The 21,830-nt window shown below is 59.6% G+C and overlaps 1 protein-coding gene across 1 annotated transcript in view; it reads left to right on the plus strand.

Moving 5' to 3' along the window:
- LOC119091005 (leucine-rich repeat extensin-like protein 5) overlaps window positions 1–21,830 on the plus strand; it is a 100,287-nt gene that overhangs the window by 77,005 nt on the left and 1,452 nt on the right. Inside the window, exons 9-12 of the mRNA XM_037213727.1 lie at window positions 14,102–14,245; window positions 20,421–20,510; window positions 20,861–21,021; window positions 21,448–21,576. Coding sequence (XP_037069622.1) covers window positions 14,102–14,245; window positions 20,421–20,510; window positions 20,861–21,021; window positions 21,448–21,576 — 524 coding nt within the window. The remainder of the gene's footprint in view (window positions 1–14,101; window positions 14,246–20,420; window positions 20,511–20,860; window positions 21,022–21,447; window positions 21,577–21,830) is intronic.

A 21,830-nucleotide genomic window follows, 5' to 3' on the forward strand; every position in this document is an offset into this window, starting at 1 on the left:
CCCTGCATCCTCGGACGTCCCGTATGTCCGAGGATGTATGCCCGAGGACCATTGGTACATGCAGCAGCCATTAGCAATTAAACGGGATGCTACGCATGTGCAAATATTGAAACAAGCACCAAGTATGAAATAAGCTCACTTAAAACTATTGGTATACTTTTAAGAAAGGCTGCACTAGACAACATAATTGTTCTGTTTAGTAAATGTGCTCCCCAATATGCCACTCTTCGATTACGTCATCGTACCTTGCACAACATTGATTAAGAGCCAACTGATGCCCGTAATATCTGGAAATCAGTGCTTACAAACGCCAGATATGAACGACTCGACAATCATATTTTTCTTGGCCTTGATCGCCACATAACTAATGTAATCGCAGGGTTTGAATGGCGTTTTATGGCGTCGTGAATGCCAGGGTAACCTTGAAATAGACCCCAAAATAGTCTGCGCATCCTTCACGGGCATGTAGCTTAGAAAGAAGAGACTGAGAAGGACAGGAATGTGAACTGCGCCGAATGGTCTTCAAGAGGGCTATTTCAGCTCAAAATCCCATGTAAATGTAAAGCACTCCCTTAAGTGCCCCTGAAGGTGGGCGGGGGGGGGGGGGGGGGCTGTCGGAGCGCCGGACACAGTCCGTATAGTGGCTCCTGCTTGGGCAAGGTATGGGCAGGTGGACCCCAGGTGCATGGAGTTTTGTTCTACCGGTATCCACCAGCCTTCATCCCATAACCCTGCAAGGTCATTGCTGACCGACAGGGCTCCAAGCCTAACCCATACAGGCGCCTGATCAGGGGACAAAGGATGTACGAGGCTTTCATGGCATGACATTGCGGTATTTTGATACTATTACAATAGTGCATCAATCACGAGAACATTATGGCCGCTACCACGATATCATTTGTGTCATTGCTCGTCGCATTCGATTTACGCCGTCGTATTGCATGGCTGGATTGGCCTGACGTGCACCATAGACTACGGGCCGGCAACTCATCGAGTGGTCCCGGGCGTCTCATAATGCATCCCACGGGCCTGTTTGGGTCAGAGAATCACCGCATCACGGTTACAAGGAGGCGGTGCGCGTGGGGGAGGGGGGTCCCCCCTTTCCGGTGGTGGGGGAGTTCTGGGTGGGGAGCGCACATTCCAACCGGTGGTGACGGCGAAGAGGTCTGAACGCCAGCGTGACGTCACGTAACAAACAGCCTCTCCTACCAGCCGCCAGCTGTCCGTCTGTGCGCCTGATGACCTTGGCTGACCTTCAGAGAGCCGGGAAGACGCTCCTGCCATGCGCCGTTGTGCGCTTCACAAAGCGAGCACGGCTGTCTGCTCCAAGTTTCGGGGAAGTTTCTGCTCAAGTTTGCGGCGGGTTTGTGTTGGTGGGAGCTCGGCCGGGGGTGCAGTCGAGTTGAATCGGGTGGAAAACTCCGGTCCACCGCCCGCGGCCGAAGCGCGGAGCCGCACACGGGCGGCGCTGAGGCCCTATGCTCTGGCAGCATCTCGCTCCCCTCGGATAAATTATAAGCCCAAATCGGCGCAAAGGCACACAAAGGCTGTGCGGCTCCTTGTCGAGGCGCCGTTTCTGAATGGACGCAGTCGAGTAACTATTCTAATATATTCTTATATACTAATATATGAATAATAGCAGCTGTAGCAGATATATTAATAACGAGCGAATGAGTCGGGATATTCCACCCCTTCGACCGCTCTTCTGACCATCTGATCCGCATTTTGCGCCGACCCCTCTCATCACGATCACTTTTAGCTCAGGGGCGTCATACCGGCTGCCGATTTTGGGGTGCGGGGTATCATAAGTCCATTCCCTCCGTCTATCGTCTGAAAAGTACCGGGAGGAACACCTCCCCTCTCCGACCCTGCATCATCCCCTAGCCGGGTCCCTACGTCGGCGGCGGGGTGTGTCGGAGCAGGCAGGAAGGGTGGAGAACAGCCAGGGAGGGGAGACGTGCTCTGAGCGTGGCTCTGTGGGGCCCTCTCGGCATCTCGTAGCCCGGCAGGGACGGGGGGGGGGGGGGGGCGTTTGCTCGCGGCCCACCTGAAGGTTGTTGCGTTTTGGATCCGAAGTGTACAGGGCGCGTACATCCTGCACTCGGGGAATAAGCGATGCGAAAAATCCCGAAAAATGGTGCTGGTTCCACTCCAGCACCAGCATTCATGTACCAGTGCAGGCTTAATCCTGACTACGTCTGGTTGGTTTCGACACTGCTGCCGGAGTTCGTTGGTTTCATTGAAGATGAAAATGTGGTTCCGACGAAAGTGGTACGCAAATCTTGCAGCTCTAGTGGTAGCGCATCAATCTCGGGCCGATGCCGATTTGGCGTGGGCTTGCTTCATATACAGCAGACACGCATCGATGACCTTAAAGGAGATGGTCATGAATTTAAATGAACCAAACTTTGCCGCGCCTCTTCAAAATGAGAATAGCAATGAACCAGGCACGATACAGAAAATGTAGTTAAGGAAGGCAGACAGCTACCTGGAAGTGCAGAATAATACTTCTTTCTTATTTGAGACCGTCTCATTGTTGTGCCTTAGACAATAACAGTGTTCTTCAAGGCCCTGATTCTTTTGATATGGAGCGCTGGGGCAAGCCTGACAGAATGCAGGCAATTTAACCACGGCGTTTGATCCAGTGCCTGCAAACTAGTCATACTGGTACGTGTCTCCGTATAAGCGCTCTGCCTGCCACGTCTCGGTCGCCGTCGCTCCTGTCCAGCCACGGAAGCTGGGACACTGCGGCGCGGCCACGCCCCGCCGTCTTTGACACGCCGCGCCGCGGACGTGGCCGCGCCGCAGAAGGGGTGTTCCTTCCCACAGCGCGCACGATTTGCCGTCGGGCTGTAACAATGTCGCTGATTTAGGGATTGAGGTCCACTCAGGCATTGCCGGCGGTATTCCGCGCGATTTAATCGCCGCCATTGCGAACTACGCTCGAGACAGAACGGTTCACTGTATCTTTCTGGGAGTGGTCGCTCGGGGAAACGGTATGATTGTGCGGCATGTCGTGCTGCTGCTGATGATGATGACGATAACGATGGTGATGATGATGGTAACGACGACGAGGATGCTGCTGCTGCTGTTGCTGCTGCTGCTGCTGCTGCTGCTGCTGCTGATGATGATGATGATGATGAAAACAGTGGAGGCCTAGTCGTCGTATGTAAAGTGGTATATTGCAGTGCACCTGTGGCGGGTAGCCATGGTCATGCAGCTGAGGGTTGACGTTTGTGCTTCTCGTTTCGAGAGCGAGCCCAACGAGCCCGTACCCGGTGCGGTCCAAGGCCCCAGAACGAAGCGCGGGCTCCTCTTCCGGGCACGCTGCCGCCTCCCTCCCCACTCCTCCTGCGTTGTCAGGATCCCACGCTGAATAACTCCAGCTGTCTGGGCGCCTTTAAACCCCACTCAGCAATGCAAGCGCTGTCTAATGAGATATTTGTGTGCTTGCATGACGTTTCCAATGCCACGAAAAAGACGACTTGGGCATTTCTTAACGTGATCGGTATTGATGAGAACCAGCGTATCTCGGGACATTTCTCCCATAAAAGCATGCGGCATGGTGCATATACTCGGCGAGCACCCATCCGTTCACTAGCATTTTCCCGACTCAGCCAACACTGTCATTTTCCCGACCCTCCCCGCCAAGGCCTCATTGGTCATGCATGGCTTCATTTTGCTGAACGATAATTTGCGATAATAATTTTTCCGATACGTGCATGGGTCTGGACGTCGTTATTAACAAATCGGAAACGTCCCGGATGCTGTAAAAAATATTCATCTGCCGTCTGCGTGCCGGGCGTCGGACACCGTGCCTGTCCGATGGAGCGCTGCCGGGGGTCGAGCCGTGCCTGTTCGGTGGAGCGCTGCCGGGGGTCGAGCCGTGCCTGTTCGATGGAGCGCTGCCGGGGATCGAGTCGTGCCTGTTCGGTGGGGCGCTGCCGGGCGTCTGAGGCCGTGCCTATCCGGTGGAGCACTGCCGGGGGTCGAGCCTGGCCTGTCCGGTGGAGCGCTGCCGGGGGTCGAGCCGTGCCTGTCCGGTGGAGCGCTGCCGGGGGTCGAGCCGTGCCTGTCCGATGGAGCGCTGTCGGGGGTCGAGCCGGGCCCGTCCGATGGAGCGCTGCCGGGGGTCGAGCCTGGCCTGTCCGGTGGAGCGCTGCCGGGGGTCGAGCCTGGCCTGTTCGGTGGAGCGCTGCCGGGGTCGAGCCGGGCCTGTCCGGTGGAGCGCTGCCGGGGGTCGAGCCGTGCCTGTTCAGTGGAGCGCTGCTAGGCGTCAGACACCGCCCCTGGCCGGTGCGGCACGGCTGCCGTGGCGGCTCGGGTCGGGTCTGGCTCACCACCTGTGGAGGCCGCCGGCGGCGCGGAGGGCCGGGCATGCGCGCGACCGCCAGCCAGCCGACTCAGAGTCAGGTCGGTGAACTTAGAGTCAGGCCGTGCTGACTCGGAGTCAGGTCGGTGGACTCAGAGTCAGGCCGTGCTGACTCAGGAGCCAGAACGGCGGGCTGAGAGTCAGGCTACACCTACTCAGGCGTTAGAACGGCGGGCTCATAGCCAGGCGTGACTTAAACTCTTACTCATTGACTCAGAGTCAGACCTACTTGACCCAGAGTCAGGTCTCGGGGACTCGACCAGGTTCCATTGACACCAAGACGGACATTATTGACTCAAACACGACGGATGCAGCCGGGCACATTTGTCGCACTGTCACCGTCACCTCACTGACGAAGTGAGGCCATATGGACTAGTGGACAGGTCTAACTGACTCCGGCTCAGCCCCACTGGCTCAGAAAGCTTTGCGTGGCTGTAGCTTATCTTCGTTGACTCGCAGAGTCACAGCCCATCGGCTCATATGCAGAAACGACCAACTGTGAATCGGGTGAACGGGGAGTGAGCTCCTGCACTGAGAGTCAGCCAGTCCCAGCTGCCCCAGAGGCATGCCCTAGCGGACGTAATTGTGGCCTACTAGCAGACCCGTGGCCATCCCCAGCTGCCCCAGAGGCAGGCCCTGGCGGACGTAATTGTGGCCTACTAGCAGACCCGTGGCCAGTCCCATCTGCCCCAGAGGCAGGCCCCAACGGACGTAATTGTGGCCTACTGGCAGACCCGTGGCCAGTCCCAGCTGCCCCAGAGGCAGGCCCCAACAGACGTAATTGTGGCCTACTAGCAGACCCGTGGCCAGTCCCAGCTGCCCCAGAGGCAGGCTCCAACGGACGTAATTGTGGCCTACTGGCAGACCCGTGGCCAGTCCCAGCTGCCCCAGAGGCAGGCCCCAACGGAAGCAATTGTGGCCTACTAGCAGACCCGTGGCCAGCCCCAACTGCCCCAGAGGCAGGCCCCAACCGACGCAATTGTGGCCTACCAGCAGACCCGTGGCCAGTCCCAGCTGCCCCAGAGGCAGGCCCCAACGGAAGCAATTGTGGCCTACTGGCAGACCCGTGGCCAGTCCCAGCTGCCCCAGAGGCAGGCCCCAACGGAAGCAATTGTGGCCTACTGGCAGACCCGTGGCCAGCCCCAACGGAGCCAGCGCCGGGCGTCGGCGGTCCGGGGTCACGAGACGTGCGCAACTCACGGCCAGAGAGGCTCGTGGGGTCAGGGGCGGGCCTGTCTCTGACCCATACCTGTATGTACCTGTATAAATCTACCGCAACGTCACTGAGCGTCCACTCAGAATGAGCGAATTCACGTGGGCGATCACCTCTGTCGCCAGCCCCGTGACCCCGGCTTCAGACTTGGATCAGCTGAAAGGTGACGCCGCCTCCGATCCAGTGCCCTGGATTCGCGTTTTCTTGGCAGTGCCATTTTGTAGCGAGTTGACAAACAGGACTTAAAATGTTCGTGCGCAGGGAAAGAAATTAAAAAGATGGTATAACTTGGTTCTTTCTTAACAATGAGTATGTTTTCCTCAGGTTTAATTGTGCGCGTTGTATCGTACACGTAGCAATGATCAGATTTTTATATAAATTGAAATGCAAAATGTTGACGGCTGAAATGGCACTGAAACTTGCGATCCATATCGCAGTTATCAACATATTTCGAAATGTTGTTCTAATCCCCTTGTTCTCCCCACCAGACTTGGCACACTGCCAACGGCCGCGGTACTTACTTAAAGCAATGTTGTCTGTACTGATTCTGGCTCAGGCACTGGCACCGGCTACGTTATTCCAGCTGGTGACGGTAGTGAAGTTGGTGCTGGGGAGGGGCGGGGGGAGGGGGTATATCGACCACCTGGTGCAGGCTCCTAGCACGCCCCGTCGCCTCGCAGCTGCGAATAATTCATGGCGGTGGCTCCAGCTGATCGGCCGGGTTGTCCGTCATCGGCCCTCTGGTTCAGGTCAGGCTCCCTCTGGTCCAGGCCAGGCCCTCTCTCCCCGGTCCGGGCCAAGCCCCCCGTCCCTTCTGACCGTCTGCCCGCCCCGCTCCCCCGCCAGTTGCCACCGACTGGGGCAGCACCTGGTTCTGCGTGCGCGACACCGGTCTGTTCGGCGTGCGCACTCGGTCTGTAGACAGGATGACCCCGTGCGCGACGCCGGTCTGTTCGGCGTGCGCGGTCTGCAGACAGGATGACCCCGTGCGTGGCCGATTCTGTACAGTGTTGGGCCGTGAGCCGCTGCCTTTGGAGCTCACAATAGACTCTGTGGACTTCATTCGCGACTCGTTAACGCACAGCTGCGTACCTCAGGCGTCCTGTTCCGAACACCGCGCGGCCTGCTGGGGCAGACTGGAGAGCTATGTAGAGCAGGACTCAGCGGTAGGAGGGGTGTGCAGGCCGGGCGCCTGTGCTTAAGGGCTCCTGAGCGGTATCCCGGAGCTTTACTAACGACTGCGCCATGCGAGGCGAGGCCAGAGCCTAATGTGCCCGTGTACTGAATCTTGTGGTGGCTTGGAGTTTTAGGACGCGTCGACTGCAACTGGTCATGCAGCGCCCCAAATGCCAGCCTTCACTATTGCGCTAGATTAGGGGCGCCTACTGCGTCGCAGCGGAGCGACTGCAGCGATGGTGGGCGGCTGCAGGCTGTGGGTCTGGTGGCCCTTGGTGTTGAGGCCGACTGCACCAGTGGTGGGCGGCAGCAGGCTGTGGATGTTGTGGCCCCTGGTGTTGAGAGCGACTGCACCGATGGTGGGCGGCAGCAGGCTGTGGATGTTGTGGCCCCTGGTGTTGAGAGCGAACCGGCTGCTGCGTCTCTCCTCTGCTGCCAAACCCGCCAGAACACCGACGGCGAATGTCGCGGCGCTGTGCAGGCTAGTGGTCACGTGTGCGGGGAGGAGTCGGCGGCGCTGTGCAGGCTAGTGGTCAGGCGGTAGTGCAGGCTAGTGGTCACGTGTGCGGGGAGGAGTCGGCGGCGCTGTGCAGGCTAGAGGTCACGGGTGCGGGGAGGAGTCGGCGGCGCTGTACAGGCTGACGGTCACGTGTGCGGGGAGGAGTCGGCGGCGCTGTGCAGGCTAGTGGTCACGTGTGCGGGGAGGAGTCGGCGGCGCTGTGCAGGCTAGTGGTCACGTGTGCGGGGAGGAGTCGGCGGCGCTGTGCAGGCTGACGGTCACGTGTGCGGGGAGGAGTCGGCGGCGCTGTGCAGGCTGGGGTCACGTGTGCGGGGAGGAGTCGGCGGCGCTGTACAGGCTGGCGGTACGTGTGCGGGGAGGAGTCGGCGGCGCTGTGCAGGCTAGTGGTCACGTGTGCGGGGAGGAGTCGGCGGCGCTGTGCAGGCTAGTGGTCACGTGTGCGGGGAGGAGTCGGCGGCGCTGTGCAGGCTAGTGGTCACGTGTGCGGGGAGGAGTCGGCGGCGCTGTGCAGGCTGGCGGTCACGTGTGCGGGGGAGGGGGGTCGGCGGCCGCTGTGCAGGCTAGTGGGTCACGTGTGCGGGGAGGAATCTGGCGGCGCTGTGCAGGCTAGTGGTCACGTGTGCGGGGAGGAGTCGGCGGCGCTGTGCGGCTGGCGGTCACGTGTGCGGGGAGGAGTCGGCGGCGCTGTGCGGCTGGCGGTCACGTGTGCGGAGAGAAGTCCGCGGTGCTGTGCAGGCTGGCGGCCACGTGTGCGGCTGCTGAAGAGCCGCCGGCTGACGATGCTGCTGTGCGGCCAGACACCAGATTTCGGAACTTGTGCAGGCGCGAAGCCGAAGCGAGCAGGGCCGCGAGACGCAGGCACGATGCGGCCACGAGGCCTTCACATGATCTCAGGGGATGAGCGACAGGCGTCAGAGCTTGAGGCTGAAACGAGCGACAGCAGGACATCGCGATGGGCCATCGTAGTGTCAGCCGCGGTCGTCTTGCAGTGAAAAAGCTGCTGAGAAATCCGTCTGCCGGAGGTGCGCCGCATACTTGGCCGTCATCCAGATTAAATTCCGCTTCCACACACGGGAGCCAGACGAGTACTTTTCTGGTTTGCGAAGCTGATCGCCCTTCGAAACGTCAGGCGCGTGGTTGAAACACTGAGATTGAAGAGATCAGTGCTCGCTGTAGAACCATGATGCAACGCAACCAACGCGCCAGGTCTGCCTACCGTCGCCAGCCGTGCATGGATGCCCGAGTGCTGCGAGCGGCAGGTCTGCCTACCGTCGCCAGCCGTGCATGGATGCCCGAGTGCTGCGACCAGCATCACACGCTTGGTAACTCTCAGCTGCCCAAAATCGTGTTTACCATCACAGGCGCTCTTATCGTAACAGTTTTATTAGGGGACATCTTTCTGTGTCATGGCATGGCCTGGTGTTCCCTTCCGCTACAAACGCCACCTGTCCGCACCAGCCTATCGCTATCAGTTTATCCAACTGTATCGCGACAAAAACTCGGAGACCAGCCCGGTTTAAAGCTGGGCTGTGGCCGTGGTGGCGGCGGAGAGGTGAAAGTCACCTCCGCCTGGCTTCTCCCGCCAGAACTGGGACCCGGGCAGGAGAGGCGACCCGTCCGGCCGTAAGGTCGAATCTCCAACTCTTGCCGGCGGGCGCCGAGCCGTACGGACGGCCCGATTGTGCGTGGTTTCCACCGGGGTGGTTTTATTGAATGGGCGCGGGGGACCAGATGGGGAGGGGCGACAGGGGCTGATGGCCATGCCCTGCCGTCCGGGCGCGGGGTGTGGTGTCCCTCGGGGCGGGCGGCGTCTGGGACGTCCCAAGTATGGCCGGGCTGTTGCCTGCTTCGGCTCCCCCGGCCCCATTTGGCGCCAGCCGTCTTCCCTCCAGCCGCGGGCTCGGTCCGTTGGTTTCCTTTGACAGCCATTTCATATCAGTGACATACACGGGCACACACATTGTCTGTGTGTTCTATAGGGGGTTCCGTGCGTCATATGAAAATGCCGGTCATCAGGGCACTGCAGTGTTCTCTGTGGGCATTAGGGCACTGCTGCATTCTCTGTAGGCATTAAGCACTGCTGTGTTCTCTGTGAAAATTTGACACTCTTGTGTTCTCTGTGGGAATTTCAGCACTGCTGGGTTCCCTGTGGGCATTGTGGTTACTGCCCAGTGTTCATCACGTGCATGTCGGAAGTTGTGCCGTTCGTTGCCCAGCCTTCGCCAGAATAGGGAGTGCACTCCCACCATTTTTGCATGCTTAGTGCAAGTGGCTTGCTGGATTACAATGAGATTCGGACCAGAAGAGCTCAAATCCTTGTACATCTGGCGGCAACGTCTTTTGTTCTCGCCGTTGAAGTCAACAAGGTACAGCCTTGTTCTCAATGTTCTGCTTGAACGAAACGTGCTGATCCGCCATCAGTAATGCATCTTGCCACCTGCATCGGACTGTCAAGTATCTTTGAAGGGACTGATCTAATAAACTTCATCCGCGCCTGTGACCCTCACCATGGTAACTCGAGTCCAAGGTCGGAGGGGTGGGGGGGGGGGGGGGACAAGTGCTGAAACTGGCAAAGGATTGGCTCATGTGCGATCTCTGCTAATGGTCTGAATTGAAACGACTACTCTGTGGGATATTCAACCTGTGGGACATTAAATATCGAGTTGGCGTGTTGTCCAATGTCGAAAATCTTCCGAGGAGCGGATAGTAAGCAGAACATCCGCAGCTCGCCAACATTATCGTCGCGTATGACAATCATGGGCTGGGGCCCAAATCACGAGCTGGAGCGGGGAACATGACTTCGCCAATTGTCATTAAATGTTATGTTGTCTCCCCCAGTTCCTGCCAAAGAGTACTCTTTTTTCATGTTTTCCCTTGCAAAATGCCAGTTTCAGGCTGGCTTGTTACGGCTGATACTTCAGCTTGACCCCTACCGTCTCAGATACGTAGTTACACCCTTGATAACAATCGTAGGCGTGGAGCAAGGTGAGACCAAGGTCATGTTGGGCCATTGGCTGGTCATAAGCAATCTCTTGTTACCCCTTAATACAGGTGGCGTCATGCTCTGGCTTGGACCAGCTGTCCGTATGACAAGGCACCACGGAGGAACTTACCTCAAAGTGCTCTGAGAGGGCAACAACGAGATTTTGGTTCAGTGGATCCGATCCTCACGGAAATATAAGACGAGATGAGACCGCAGGACGTGCCCCAGACGACCCGAGTGAGCCTTGTGGACTCTTCTCGGGCGCTGTTTTTGAAGTTTTGCCCGAGCTCATCTGGGTTGGGGTCTGCAGCAGAGCGTACAGGCCTCACAATCCGCGGAAGGCGGCGAAACAGCCGAAATCGAGTACAGCTGCTCTGGTGAAAGTGCTCATGCACTGCGCCAAGCGGTGTAGTTAAAAGTTAGATGTACGCTGCGGGCATGCAACATTTTAAAAAGGGAACGCAACGCACGTCGTCGCGCACCCTTTTGTGGAGCGCCAGCGAATGCAGGGGCAAAATCAGCGTTCAGGAGCCATGGCGCAACCGGGCTTCACACCCCGCCCCCCCCCCCCCCCTCTTCCGCTGTGGTAGTGGTGTCGCGCGCTGTGCAACGGATCTTAGTTACAGCTTGAAGTCTTGATGAATGCAGCAGTTCGATCAGCGTGCTATTGTTTAGCGGCCATTCGCTGACTGCCTCGAGGCGACGACAATCTAAAACACTTCCGTAAGAAGAGGAACAGCTCGGGTCAAAGTTGCCGTGTGGTCGATGAGGGATCGTGTGCTATGTGCCAACTGCTGTTTGTTCATTGAAGCCACACCTCTGCTTATCGTATTCCAAACAGAGTCCGCGCCGCCAGTATAGCGACTGGTGTTTCCCTGTGTGGGGAGGAAGGCTGGGTCTGGGGGTGGAGTGGGGCTAGGACTGGGGCTGAGACTGGGACTGGGACTGGGACTGGAGCTGGGACTGGGACTGGGGCTGAGACTGGCACTGGGACTGGGGCTGAGACTGGGACTGGGACTGGGACTGGGACTGGGACTGGGACTGGGGCTGGGGCTGAGACTGGGACTGGGACTGGGGCTGGGACTGGGGCTGAGACTGGGACTGGGACTGGGGCTGGGGCTGAGGCTGAGACTGGGACTGGGACTGGGACTGGGACTGGGACTGGGAGTGGGAGTGGGACTGGGACTGGGACTGGGACTGGGACTAGGACTGAGAGTGGGAGTGGGAGTGGGACTGGGAGTGGGAGCGGAGGAGGAAGGATCGGCTACCTTATGTACAGCTCGTCCTTCTCAGCAATGGACGCTACCGAGAAAACCCGACTGACTGAAGCCGTTCTAGCGGCATCCTTCAATGGGGAAGGGGGAAATCATCACTGCTTCAGTGATGCGTGACGCGGCTGCTGCCACACCCGCCGCACCCGATTCTGCCCCCGCGCACTCTGCAGCACCCTGTGCGCATATCGTTCTCAGCGGAGACAGACAGAGCCGGAGAACCTTCCCGGGGTAACACCCGAGAGCTCTCACGGCGGCCGCAGCACTGCCCAACCGCTGGCTCTCCGCTCCATCCGGCAACCCTTAAATGACCGAGGGTGGCCGAACTGGCTCTGATTCCAGCCGAACTAAAGCAAAAAGCTCATTACTCTTCCCCTAATGCCCCACTCCACCGGTGACCCGTGTTTCGCTGTGCGGCGCCGGACCGAAGCCAGCTCCTGCTCAGGGTTGGAGGACAAAGTCCGCCAGCCATTAAAGTCGAGCTTGACCAACGCCCCCCCCCCCCCTCCCGCCCCCACACTCCCAACGGCTGGACAGGAGGGGGCGGCGCATGCTGCGCGATGTCGAAGCACGCGAGCACCATCAATCAGCAGACGTGGCTGCAATGAGACCGATGCGTGCGGGGACGACCGCACGCCAGAGTTCTGCTCGACTCCGGGCGCTGGTGTAATCGACTCAGGACCCTGGGGCAATTGACTCCGAGCTCTGGGGTAATCGACTCCAAGCTCTGGGGTAATCGACTTCCGTCGCTGGGGTAGTCGACTCCAAGCTCTGGGATAATCGACTCCGAGCTCTGGGGTAATCGTCGTCAAGCTCTGGGGTAATCGACTCCGAGCTCTGGGGTAATCGTCGTCAAGCTCTGGGATAATCGACTCCGAGCTCTGGGGGAATCGTCGTCAAGCTCTGGGGTAATCGACTCCGAGCTCTGGGGCAATCGACTGCGAGTTCCGACTCTGGGATCCGGCTCATTGCGCTCTTATGCTGCCTCCGGGAAGCACTGCCCAAATTTTAATCCACTCCGACCGCGACTCAAGGCGGTCTGGCCTAATTCCGAATTCGGTTTCGATGAAGTTCATTGCGATGAAAACAGTCAACGATGAAAATATTTTAACGCCAAAAAGCGTTGTGTTTGACGTCTGATTGGATAATGCGCCTCAAAACATTCCGCGTTTCACAAACTGTTTTATTGTGTTTGCCATACCTAAAGCAGCTGCCAAAATAAGCGGTTTTGCTGTTACGTGCCCTTCAATTTGAGCGAAGATAACAGCAAAACCGCTCCAATTGATGGGTTTGTCTGAACCCTGTTTCCGATTCCCCAAAATTCCAAATAGAAACGATCCAATCTCAACTTCTCAACAATTGAACTTTTTCCGGACCCAACACCGACTCCATCTGTTGAGTCAAGCAGAGCCGGGACTGATGACGGGGCGCCGTCAGTGTCGCTGTGCAGGAGGTGCCAACCTCCCGCCAGTCGCCGCCTTGCGCTGCGCGGCGGCGCGGCGGCGCGGCGGCGGCCGGCCGGCGCCTCTGTGAGCACAGCTGTCCCGGGCCGCCCGGTCGGCGGCGGCGGCGGCGGCGGCGGCGGCACCGACGCGAAGCATTCGCCCGAGGCCGAGGGAGTTGTGGGGAGGGGTGGGGGTCCGGGTCCAGGGAGATGTTTTTGTGGCCCGGTCCGGCCCCCCGGCTCCGCCCGGGACTGGCCGGCCGCGGCGCCCGTCAACAGAGGGTCCGTTCCGCCCCTCCCCCCTCCCCCGCAGTGCCGGCGGTGCCGGGAGGGGCTGGCGTGGCGGCGCGCGCACCGGCCGTCGGGGCGCGAGCGATTTAAAGCGCTGGTGAGCGCGGACCCGCTGGTCTGCGGGCCGGCACGCCAGTCAGCCTGGGCTCGTGACGGCTCGGTAGTCGCTGTACGCCGGCTTACTGGACCTGTCCAGTGTGCGACTCGGAGTTCAACCCTCAGCTGGTGGCGGTGGTGCAGGCGTCAGGGGCGAAGCCTTTCTGAAGTCTCTGGAGAGGTGCACATTGGGATCGAGGGCGGTTCTTCGGACGCAGCGCCGCTGGGCCCGAGGCTTGGACTTGGGAAGAGCTGCGGGCTCCGGGGGCGCTTCACGTGTGCTGGGAGAGGGGCAGGCGTGCTGCACTCTCACCCGATGGACTCGAACGGTCGCTGCCAGCATCCAGAGTCTGGCTCACTGCTGCATGGACTGCGCTCTTGGGATGCGTGGCGAAATCAAGCCTGCCGTCCGCGATAAGCGGCAGACGGAGCACGCGGGGAGCAATCTGGCGCGCGCGGGCCCCGCCCTGGCGGTGGCCGCCGGCCGGGTCCGGCTGACCCGACCACTGGCGTCGCGCCCGGCGGAGCGGTCCGCCACCTGCAGGGGTGCTCACCGGCCTGGTGGCTGAGTGGAGCGGCCGGCTCGGCGGAGCGGCCGGCCCGGTGGAGCGGTCCGCCACCTGCAGGGGTGCTCACCGGCCTGGTGGCTGAGTGGAGCGGCCCGCTCGGCCCGCTGAAGCCCGGCCCTGACGTGCTGTGTCGCGCCGGTGACCGTGCTTGTCCTCCGTCCGGCAGGGTTCACAGCTCCCAGTGTGTGGGCGGGCGCCGGTCGGGACATGGGCGTGGCCGGCTGGAGCATGGGCGGTCCGACGGCGCCTGGCCCCGCCCACCTGCCGCCGCCTCCCTCCGTCTGGCTGGGCCAGACCACGCCCTACGCAGGTGAGATCACATGTCACTATGGGGGGGGGGGGGGGAGGAGGTCGAGCTGTTGGCTACGTGCCAAGACACCGTAGGACAGAAAGGTTTCTCCTAAAAGATCGGTCTTTTCCAACATTTATTTTAATGCACCCATGCTTGCCACGTGTCTTCTACATTTTTTTTTACTGTGAAATGATGGGCGCATCTGCGTTTATCGCTTTGCAATTTTATTGGCACAGACAATCAGCATAATTTATTAGCTTCGACGAACTAATCAGCCGAGGCAACTGCTTGCAGGAGCGCCATTTTCTTAAACTGGTTGGCCGGGGGGGGGGGGGGGGCAAGCCAATACTATTGGCCTAACCTACCCTAAAACATGATTTCTTCCATGATTTGCTGCCATTTTAATTTGCGTATCCGGTGCTAGAATAGAAAAGAACTCTTCAAAAATATGCTGTAGATTCCATATTGCGTGACTTTGAGGAATGTCCGCCCACTGTCAAGGCGATGTGAAGCCGCCTTTTTGTGAGAAGATTAGAATGGAGTGCAATTCACAACACAGCATCTTAGCAAGTCTTAGGAATCCCTGGTGGCCCGCGCTATTGCAGTATTGCAGTATATTGACGGTATTGGAGGCCATTCAACCGCCAGTCAAGTAAACATCACACCAACGATTGTTCAACAATTTCACTCGCCACTGTTTTGGGAAAGATGGGCGAGCTTTTATCCGGGCTGTCCTGTACTTAAAGAGGTGCTGCACGTTACAGTCAGCTGTTCTTTATCCCAATCCAGGTGTTATCATGTGAAAAACTTGTCAGACAGCTGCAGGCTCGCCTGACGTATGAAGGAGTTGTCATGACAACAATATTTAATACCTAAAGAATGCATATTTGTTACACAGTTAACATGGTATTGATAGTGATGTGTCTAGGTACCTACCACACCAATAGTTTAAATCGTTTTCTGTATTTATTTAGCCCAGCATTCGCTCTGCTCAGAAGCATTGGGCGGGTCCTCGGAGGAGCATTGGGGTGGGTTGAGGTGGGGGTGAGGGCTCAAGTTAGTGTTGAAAGGAGAGGGGCGCAGGCGCTCAGAATGGAACCCATAAAGTGGCGACCCTATCTGCTTGTAAGCTGTTTTCACGGTTCTACTATTTCCAAGCCTGACAACCCAAAGCGGCACTTGGAGCCTGGCTCTGGAAAGCGCTGTCGGACACGTCCGATGCGGTCGGTCGGAGCAGGTCCTGATGCAGCTCCTGATCAGCGCTGGACGCGACGGCGAAACGAACGCCGCCTCACGCGCCGCGCGCGGGGGGAATACAGCGCAGCACGTACGGCGTCGGCTCTACCGCCGATGTGTGAGCAGATGCTCTTTAAGGGATTGGGCCCGCCTGAAAAAGGGTCTCATGCTGAAATATGCTGCGGGGCCCCCGTTGATTTATGCGGTGACATTATTTTTTATATGCGTCAGTTTCCCTCGCGTGGTAGTAATTCTGCAACATATTTGGTCTAAGCACGGGCACTGATAGCGACCACCCCTCCAGGCCTCGAAGGTTTGCCGGGGTTGATTTTTCCCCCTGTTTCTCCTTTTTCTTTTGAAGTGATAATTTTTGACCAGGTGTAGTACAAGAACAATCACCTATTTTTCATTAGGCCAGTACGATGAAGCCATGTAGTGGCGTTAAATGGTTCATTGCCGAATACTTGTCACGTGAGATATCGGGCCGGTGCTGTGGAGCGGGCGAGTTGTATCCACTGTCGCACGTCCGCCGCGCGTGAGCGACTGTCCCTGCCGGCGTCAGTCATCGGCTGCCACAGCGCCAGCTGGCAACCCCAGAGAGTCGCGCTCGAATCCCCACCTCGGACCGGTCCCAGCTCGGCGGCGGCCCCCGTGCGGCCCGTTTCTGCCGTGCGGTCGACGCCGGCGGCGGCGGCGGCAGCGGTGACGACCGACCGGCCGGCCGGGCCGCTAGTTGCGCGCGCTGGCCGTGTGGCGGCGCCACCGGCCGGGAGGCGGCCGGACGAGGCGGGGCGGCAGCGCCGCCGGTCCGCCCCGCCCGGCCCGGCTCAACTCGGCCCGGAGCGCGCGCCCCCGCCCGCGGGGCTGACGGGGAGAAGACGGCGGCCGGTGCGGCTCCGGTTCCAGTGTCGGGTTTTGGGTGACGGTGGGTGGCGGCCGCACCGGAGGCAGCTTCGGATCACTTCGACCGGGCAACTTTGCGTCCCGTCAGCTGTCGACAGTCAGCTGGCGCTGTTCACCGGTGTACAGAAGAAATTGCGGGCCCCACCGGCGCCATTACGCCCAAATCCATGCTGTGTGCTTACCACAGATAAACAGCCGAATTACCAGCACCGTCACGGGGCCCGTGCGTCTCGCCAGCGCCGAGGCGTGCAGGCGACAGCTCGCGACGCCAAGGGACGGCGGTGACATAGCCGCCGCCGTCGCTTGACCGTCAGCTATAGAGCTGCCAGCCTCAGGGGCGCGCCCTACACCGGCTACAGGGAGCCCGACCGGGACCCGCGGGCCGCCGCCAGGCGCAGGGGCGCGCGCTATGTCGGCTAGACGGAGCCCGACCGGGGCCTGCGGGCCGCCGCCAGGCGCAGGGGCGCGCGCTACGTCGGCTAGACGGAGCCCGACCGGGGCCCGCGGGCCGTCGCCAGGCGCAGGGGCGCGCGCTACGTCGGCTAGACGGAGCCTGACCGGGACCTGCGGGCCGCCGCCAGGCGCAGGGGCGCGCGCTACGTCGGCTAGACGGAGCCCGACCGGGACCTGCGGGCCGCCGCCAGGCGCAGGGGCGCGCGCGCCCGCCGGCACTGGAGTCGGGCCGGGGCTGGTGTGGGCGGGCAGAGGCAGGGACGTAGCCATGCTGGCGAGCGCTGCACGTGCCGTTGGAGGCGGTCCGTTTGGAAGGATGGCGACCCTCGGTTCAAAAGCCGGACATTCTCGTGAGACCAAAGCTCCATTACGACGGAAAACCCGTCGATGTTTTTTTCCTTGAGCTTTAGTCTGGGTCGATTTCAAACGTGGTCCGTGGTCAAATGTGCAGTCTCGGCGTCCGTGTGGCAGTGCATGTTGCGTGCTCTGAAGCAACCTAGACCCGAGGCATCATCATCTCCTGCTTCAAAATGGCGTGCACTCGCTGCGGTCGAGTCTCAGCCTCGTCGCTGGTCCCTTCTATGAATCGCGTCAATAATTGATCACTCCACAGTGTTATGGTCGAGCGCCCATTTCGATGTGAAACTGGCTGTCTTTTCGCGGGTCCATAAATGGCTTATTTGCTCGTATGGAGGCTCATTGGTCAGCTATGTCATTTTTGCTCGCCTTAGTCCCTTGGCTGCAATGCGTCTGCGAGCCCAAATTACGCATGAAGCGTACTCAGTTTCCCTTCTTTCATAGAGCTGTGCCGGATGCCGCCGTCTCGCCGTCCCAAACAGGATGACATACAGGGAACTGCGGCGGCCGCTGACCGTTTGCCGGAGGGATCTCGGCCCAGGTCACAGGCCTCAGCCGCGCCTGAATGAGGCGGGCGGACACAGACCCGGTCTGGCGACACAGACCCGGTCTGGCGGACACAGACCCGGTCTGGCGGACACAGACCCGGTCTGGCGGACACAGACCCGGTCTGGCGGACACAGACCCGGTCTGGCGAACACAGACCCGGTCTGGCGGACACAGACCCGGTCTGGCGGACACAGACCCGGTCTGGCGGACACAAACCCGGTCTGGCGAACACAGACCCGGTCTGGCGGACACAGACCCGGTCTGGCGGACACAGACGCCGGTCTGGCGGACGGCGAGTGCGCGTGGCGTCAGACAGGAGGAGGCCATCTTTCGTTGCATCCTGGATGGGAGGGAATAGGGCAGCTGTTCGGGGAAGGAGGATATGCGTATGTTCCAAGATGGCTGATCAGTTGTAACTGTCGCCGTCTGTTTTTCTGTAAGCTGACAATATTCGAGACGGATGGCGGATAATGGAGGCTGCTTTGAAGCTCGTAATAGGGGTGTAGTTTCACACCCCCTGGTCCTGCCATTTAAAATCGTTAAAAAGCCTGTTACTACTACGCTCGTCAGAAGACGATCAATTTTTCAACGTCATGCTGCTAGAGACGATTACAGCTATGCTGGGATTTAGTTTACTCATGAAAAAAGGGGAGGACTGGAATATTCACAACACGAAAACATTTTTCTCAACAGAGCCATGCCATTTTTAAATTGCAAGAGATGGTGTAGGCGATCTTTGCTGTGTGTTATGAATCATGGCGATGAAATCAGCAACATCAGTGCAGCACGGCTTGCTTGATGAACACGTGAGCAAAGCAAAAAACAACAACAAAACAAAACAAAACATGAACAACGGAAACCGGACGCGCCACTGCAAACCCACTCATGAGTCACTCTAGATCGGGCACTCCAGACCCACTCCAGAGTCACTCTAGATCCGGCGCTCCAGACCCACTCATGAGTCACTCTAGATCGGGCACTCCAGACCCACTCATGAGTCACTCTAGACCCGGCACTCCAGATCCACTCATGAGTCACTCTAGATCCGGCACTCCAGATCCACTCTTGAATCACTCCGGGTCCGGTAATCCAGACCCACTCTTGAATCACTCTGGGTCCGGCACTCCAGACGCACTCTTGAACCACTCCAAGTCCGGCACTCCAGACCCACTCTTGAGTCACTCCGGGTCCGGCACTCCAGACCCACTTTGGAGTCCACTCCGGACCGCATTCCAGACCCACCCGTGAGTTATTTCGGGCCCGACACCCCAGACCCACTCTTAAGCTCTGGAGCTGCAGCCTAACCTAGGCGCGTGTGCGACGCGAGCCAGTACTTGACGGGTAGTGATATCATGTAATATCATGATTATAATTACATCATGATCGCGTCGGAAGAATGGAGGCATGGTGCTTTACCACGCCGGTATTGGATAGCCAGTGCACCATGTCATGCCATGTTTCCACGCAATCACGATCCAGGGATGTGGTTTTCTTTATCGTTGTGGCACATACCCCAACTCTGCGTAGCCGGTTCACCCTCACTTTGAACATGAAGCACGTACAGTCGGCCAAGTTTCTAGCCCTCTGGTCCGCTTATCAGTCGGGCCCGGGCGCGCGTCGTCCGTTGGCGCTTCCGTCCACCGTCGGTTCGGGAGGGGAGGGGAGGGGGGGGGGGGTGTAGTCCGGCGTCGTTCGCGTGTCACGCACCGGGCGTGACGTCACATCGCCGGACGCCGGGTCGAACGTCGCCACGGCGCCTGAGGGCTCGACGCGGCCGGGTCAGGCCTCCGGCATCGATTGTGAGCGACGGCCCGAGCCAAGGTCACCGCCAAGGTCACACACGCGCGTGCACGCGCCGCCGTCTCGGGCTCCCGGCTTTGCGTTCGAAGAGCGGCCCGGCCGGAGTAGGGTGTGTCGAGCGCCACGAGCTCGGGGGGCAGGGCTTCGGCGCCAGATGTGTCCGATTCCGTGGACGGCACGCGTTCGGCTGGCGCCGGTTGGGCTGGCGCCGGCCGGTTGGGCTGGCGCCGGTTGGGCTGGCGCCGGTTGGGCTGGCGCCGGCCGGTTGGGCTGGCGCCGGTTGGGCTGGCGCCGGCTGGGCTGGCGCCAGTTCGCCTGGCGCCGATTCGGTTGGTGCCGATGAGGGAAGGAGTGTTCGTACGATTTCAAGTAATTTAATTATCTCGTGTTGCATCACAAGTCCCCAAGTGTGACAGGTTGTTTGAGCAGTCCCTGGCCCGTGCCTTGATGTTGTAAATGTTAGCTGGGTGTGTTCTCACTTCACTGTATAACGCTGTTTACTGGCTACACACATGTCGTTTGGCGTTGTTGAGGATGGGCCAACTGAATTAAACGAACTGTGGCGGCTGGAGAAACGTGCTTTGTTGCCCCGGCTTTGTAACGGGTCCGCGGGGTCTGTCTGCTCACCATGCCTCCATATCACCATGTCGCCATGTTGCCATGTCACCATTCCGCCATGCCACCTCGTCACCTTGTCGTCGTGTCGCCATGCCAACATGGCACCAGTTACCATGGCACCAGTTACCGTGCTGCCATATCACCATATGCGCCATGTGGCCATGTGGCCATGTGGCCATGTCACGACGGCCTGTCAGCGGCCCAGCGGCGGGCCGTCGGAGCGCCGCCGACCCGGCTCTGTGCGGCGTGCGTCACCGACGGCGTGTTCGGTTCGCAGCGACGCCGCTGTTCACCGGCTATCCGCAGAGCTACCAGCTGCACAGCGACCCCACCACCGGCCACTGGATGCTGGTGCCTCGCACTGTTGGTGAGTGGCCTCTTGACCCGACCCAGCTGGCCCGCGCTCGGTACGGGGAAAAAAGCCTTCCCACCAGACTTCACCGAGCAAGTAACCGTGGTGACCTGACCCCGTGGAGGTATGGCCCTGCCAGGCCTGAGGTGAGGTCATTCTGATCTGACTGCGCGCTGACCTGACCCTGTGCTGACCTGACGTGACCTGTGCCGGTCTCACATGATGCGTAATCCCTGACCAGACACTTGCTGATATCGTGTCACCCGTGTCGCCCTGACCACTACCACAACATTTGAGCTGGCCGGCTGTGTCCGTGCTGTCTTGACCTGACCTGCCCTGACCTGTGCTGACCTGACGTGTTGCAGCAGAGCCGGCGCCGCGGCCGGCCGTGCTGTGGTCTCCGTATCAGTGTATGCCGCCACTACAGTCCCAGCAGCTGACGGTCCTGCCATCCCAGCCGCCGCAGCTATACATCCAGCAGTCGCCCACGGAGCAGGCGCCGCTGCTGACATCTACCGGCAACCATGTAAGTGGAGTTGTTGGCATCTCCGCCAGATGGGTGGAGTTCTGGCCTTGCCTCGATGCATTACGTGCGTCTCGACCCGTGCTCACTGTTTTGTTACGCTTCCGATGGCCAGCAACCGACCTGCGCATCCCCATAACTCACAGCGCAGTGCTGTCAGGATGACGTTGTTTTGGCTTCTCTGTAGTGTTCGCCAGCTAAACACGGTAAGGTCAGGCCCATATAAGCAATCAAGCGGCACCTGAAAGGCAAGATGCGTGTTTATTGGTATAAGTTTGACGCTTGTCGTGTTGCTGTTTCTTTTATTCTTAGCTGACGTGTTTTACGTCCCACCTAATTTCCACCCGCCTCACATTTGTTCATCGCACTTAATATCCCTCTCTACTCGCATGTCCCGTGCCTGACGGGCGCCTTCTCTCCGCGCTGCAGAGCCTGAAGAAGGAGGACCCAACGAGCCGCCTGAAGCCCATTCAGCCGGCGCCGGCCCACGTGCCGGCGTCGCCGAGCAGTGCGCCGCCCCTGCCCGTCCAGTACATAATCCCGGCGGCGCCGCTCCAGGTCAGAGGCTGCGTGACCCACACCCCCAGCCGGGCCGGCGCTCGTGTGACAACGGGGCCGTGACGTGGCTAGTGCCCGCTGGCGGCGGTTATGCCGCAGGTGCGCGTCTCGGGGAGGGGAGCTCCGCTGACAGTTTGCGAGTGCAATGAGTTCGCCGCGCCGCCTCACGTGGGCCAGCGGTGAAGGCCAGTTTTTGTCGTCCAGTCGCCAGTGACGTGATCGCCTCTGACGTCGCCTGCGCCTCGCCGTCCCCA

The sequence above is a fragment of the Pollicipes pollicipes genome, unplaced genomic scaffold, assembly GCF_011947565.3.
Source record: "Pollicipes pollicipes isolate AB1234 unplaced genomic scaffold, Ppol_2.1 Scaffold_3216;HRSCAF=3773_pilon_pilon_pilon, whole genome shotgun sequence".
NCBI classification, from domain to species: Eukaryota; Metazoa; Arthropoda; class Thecostraca; order Pollicipedomorpha; family Pollicipedidae; genus Pollicipes; species Pollicipes pollicipes.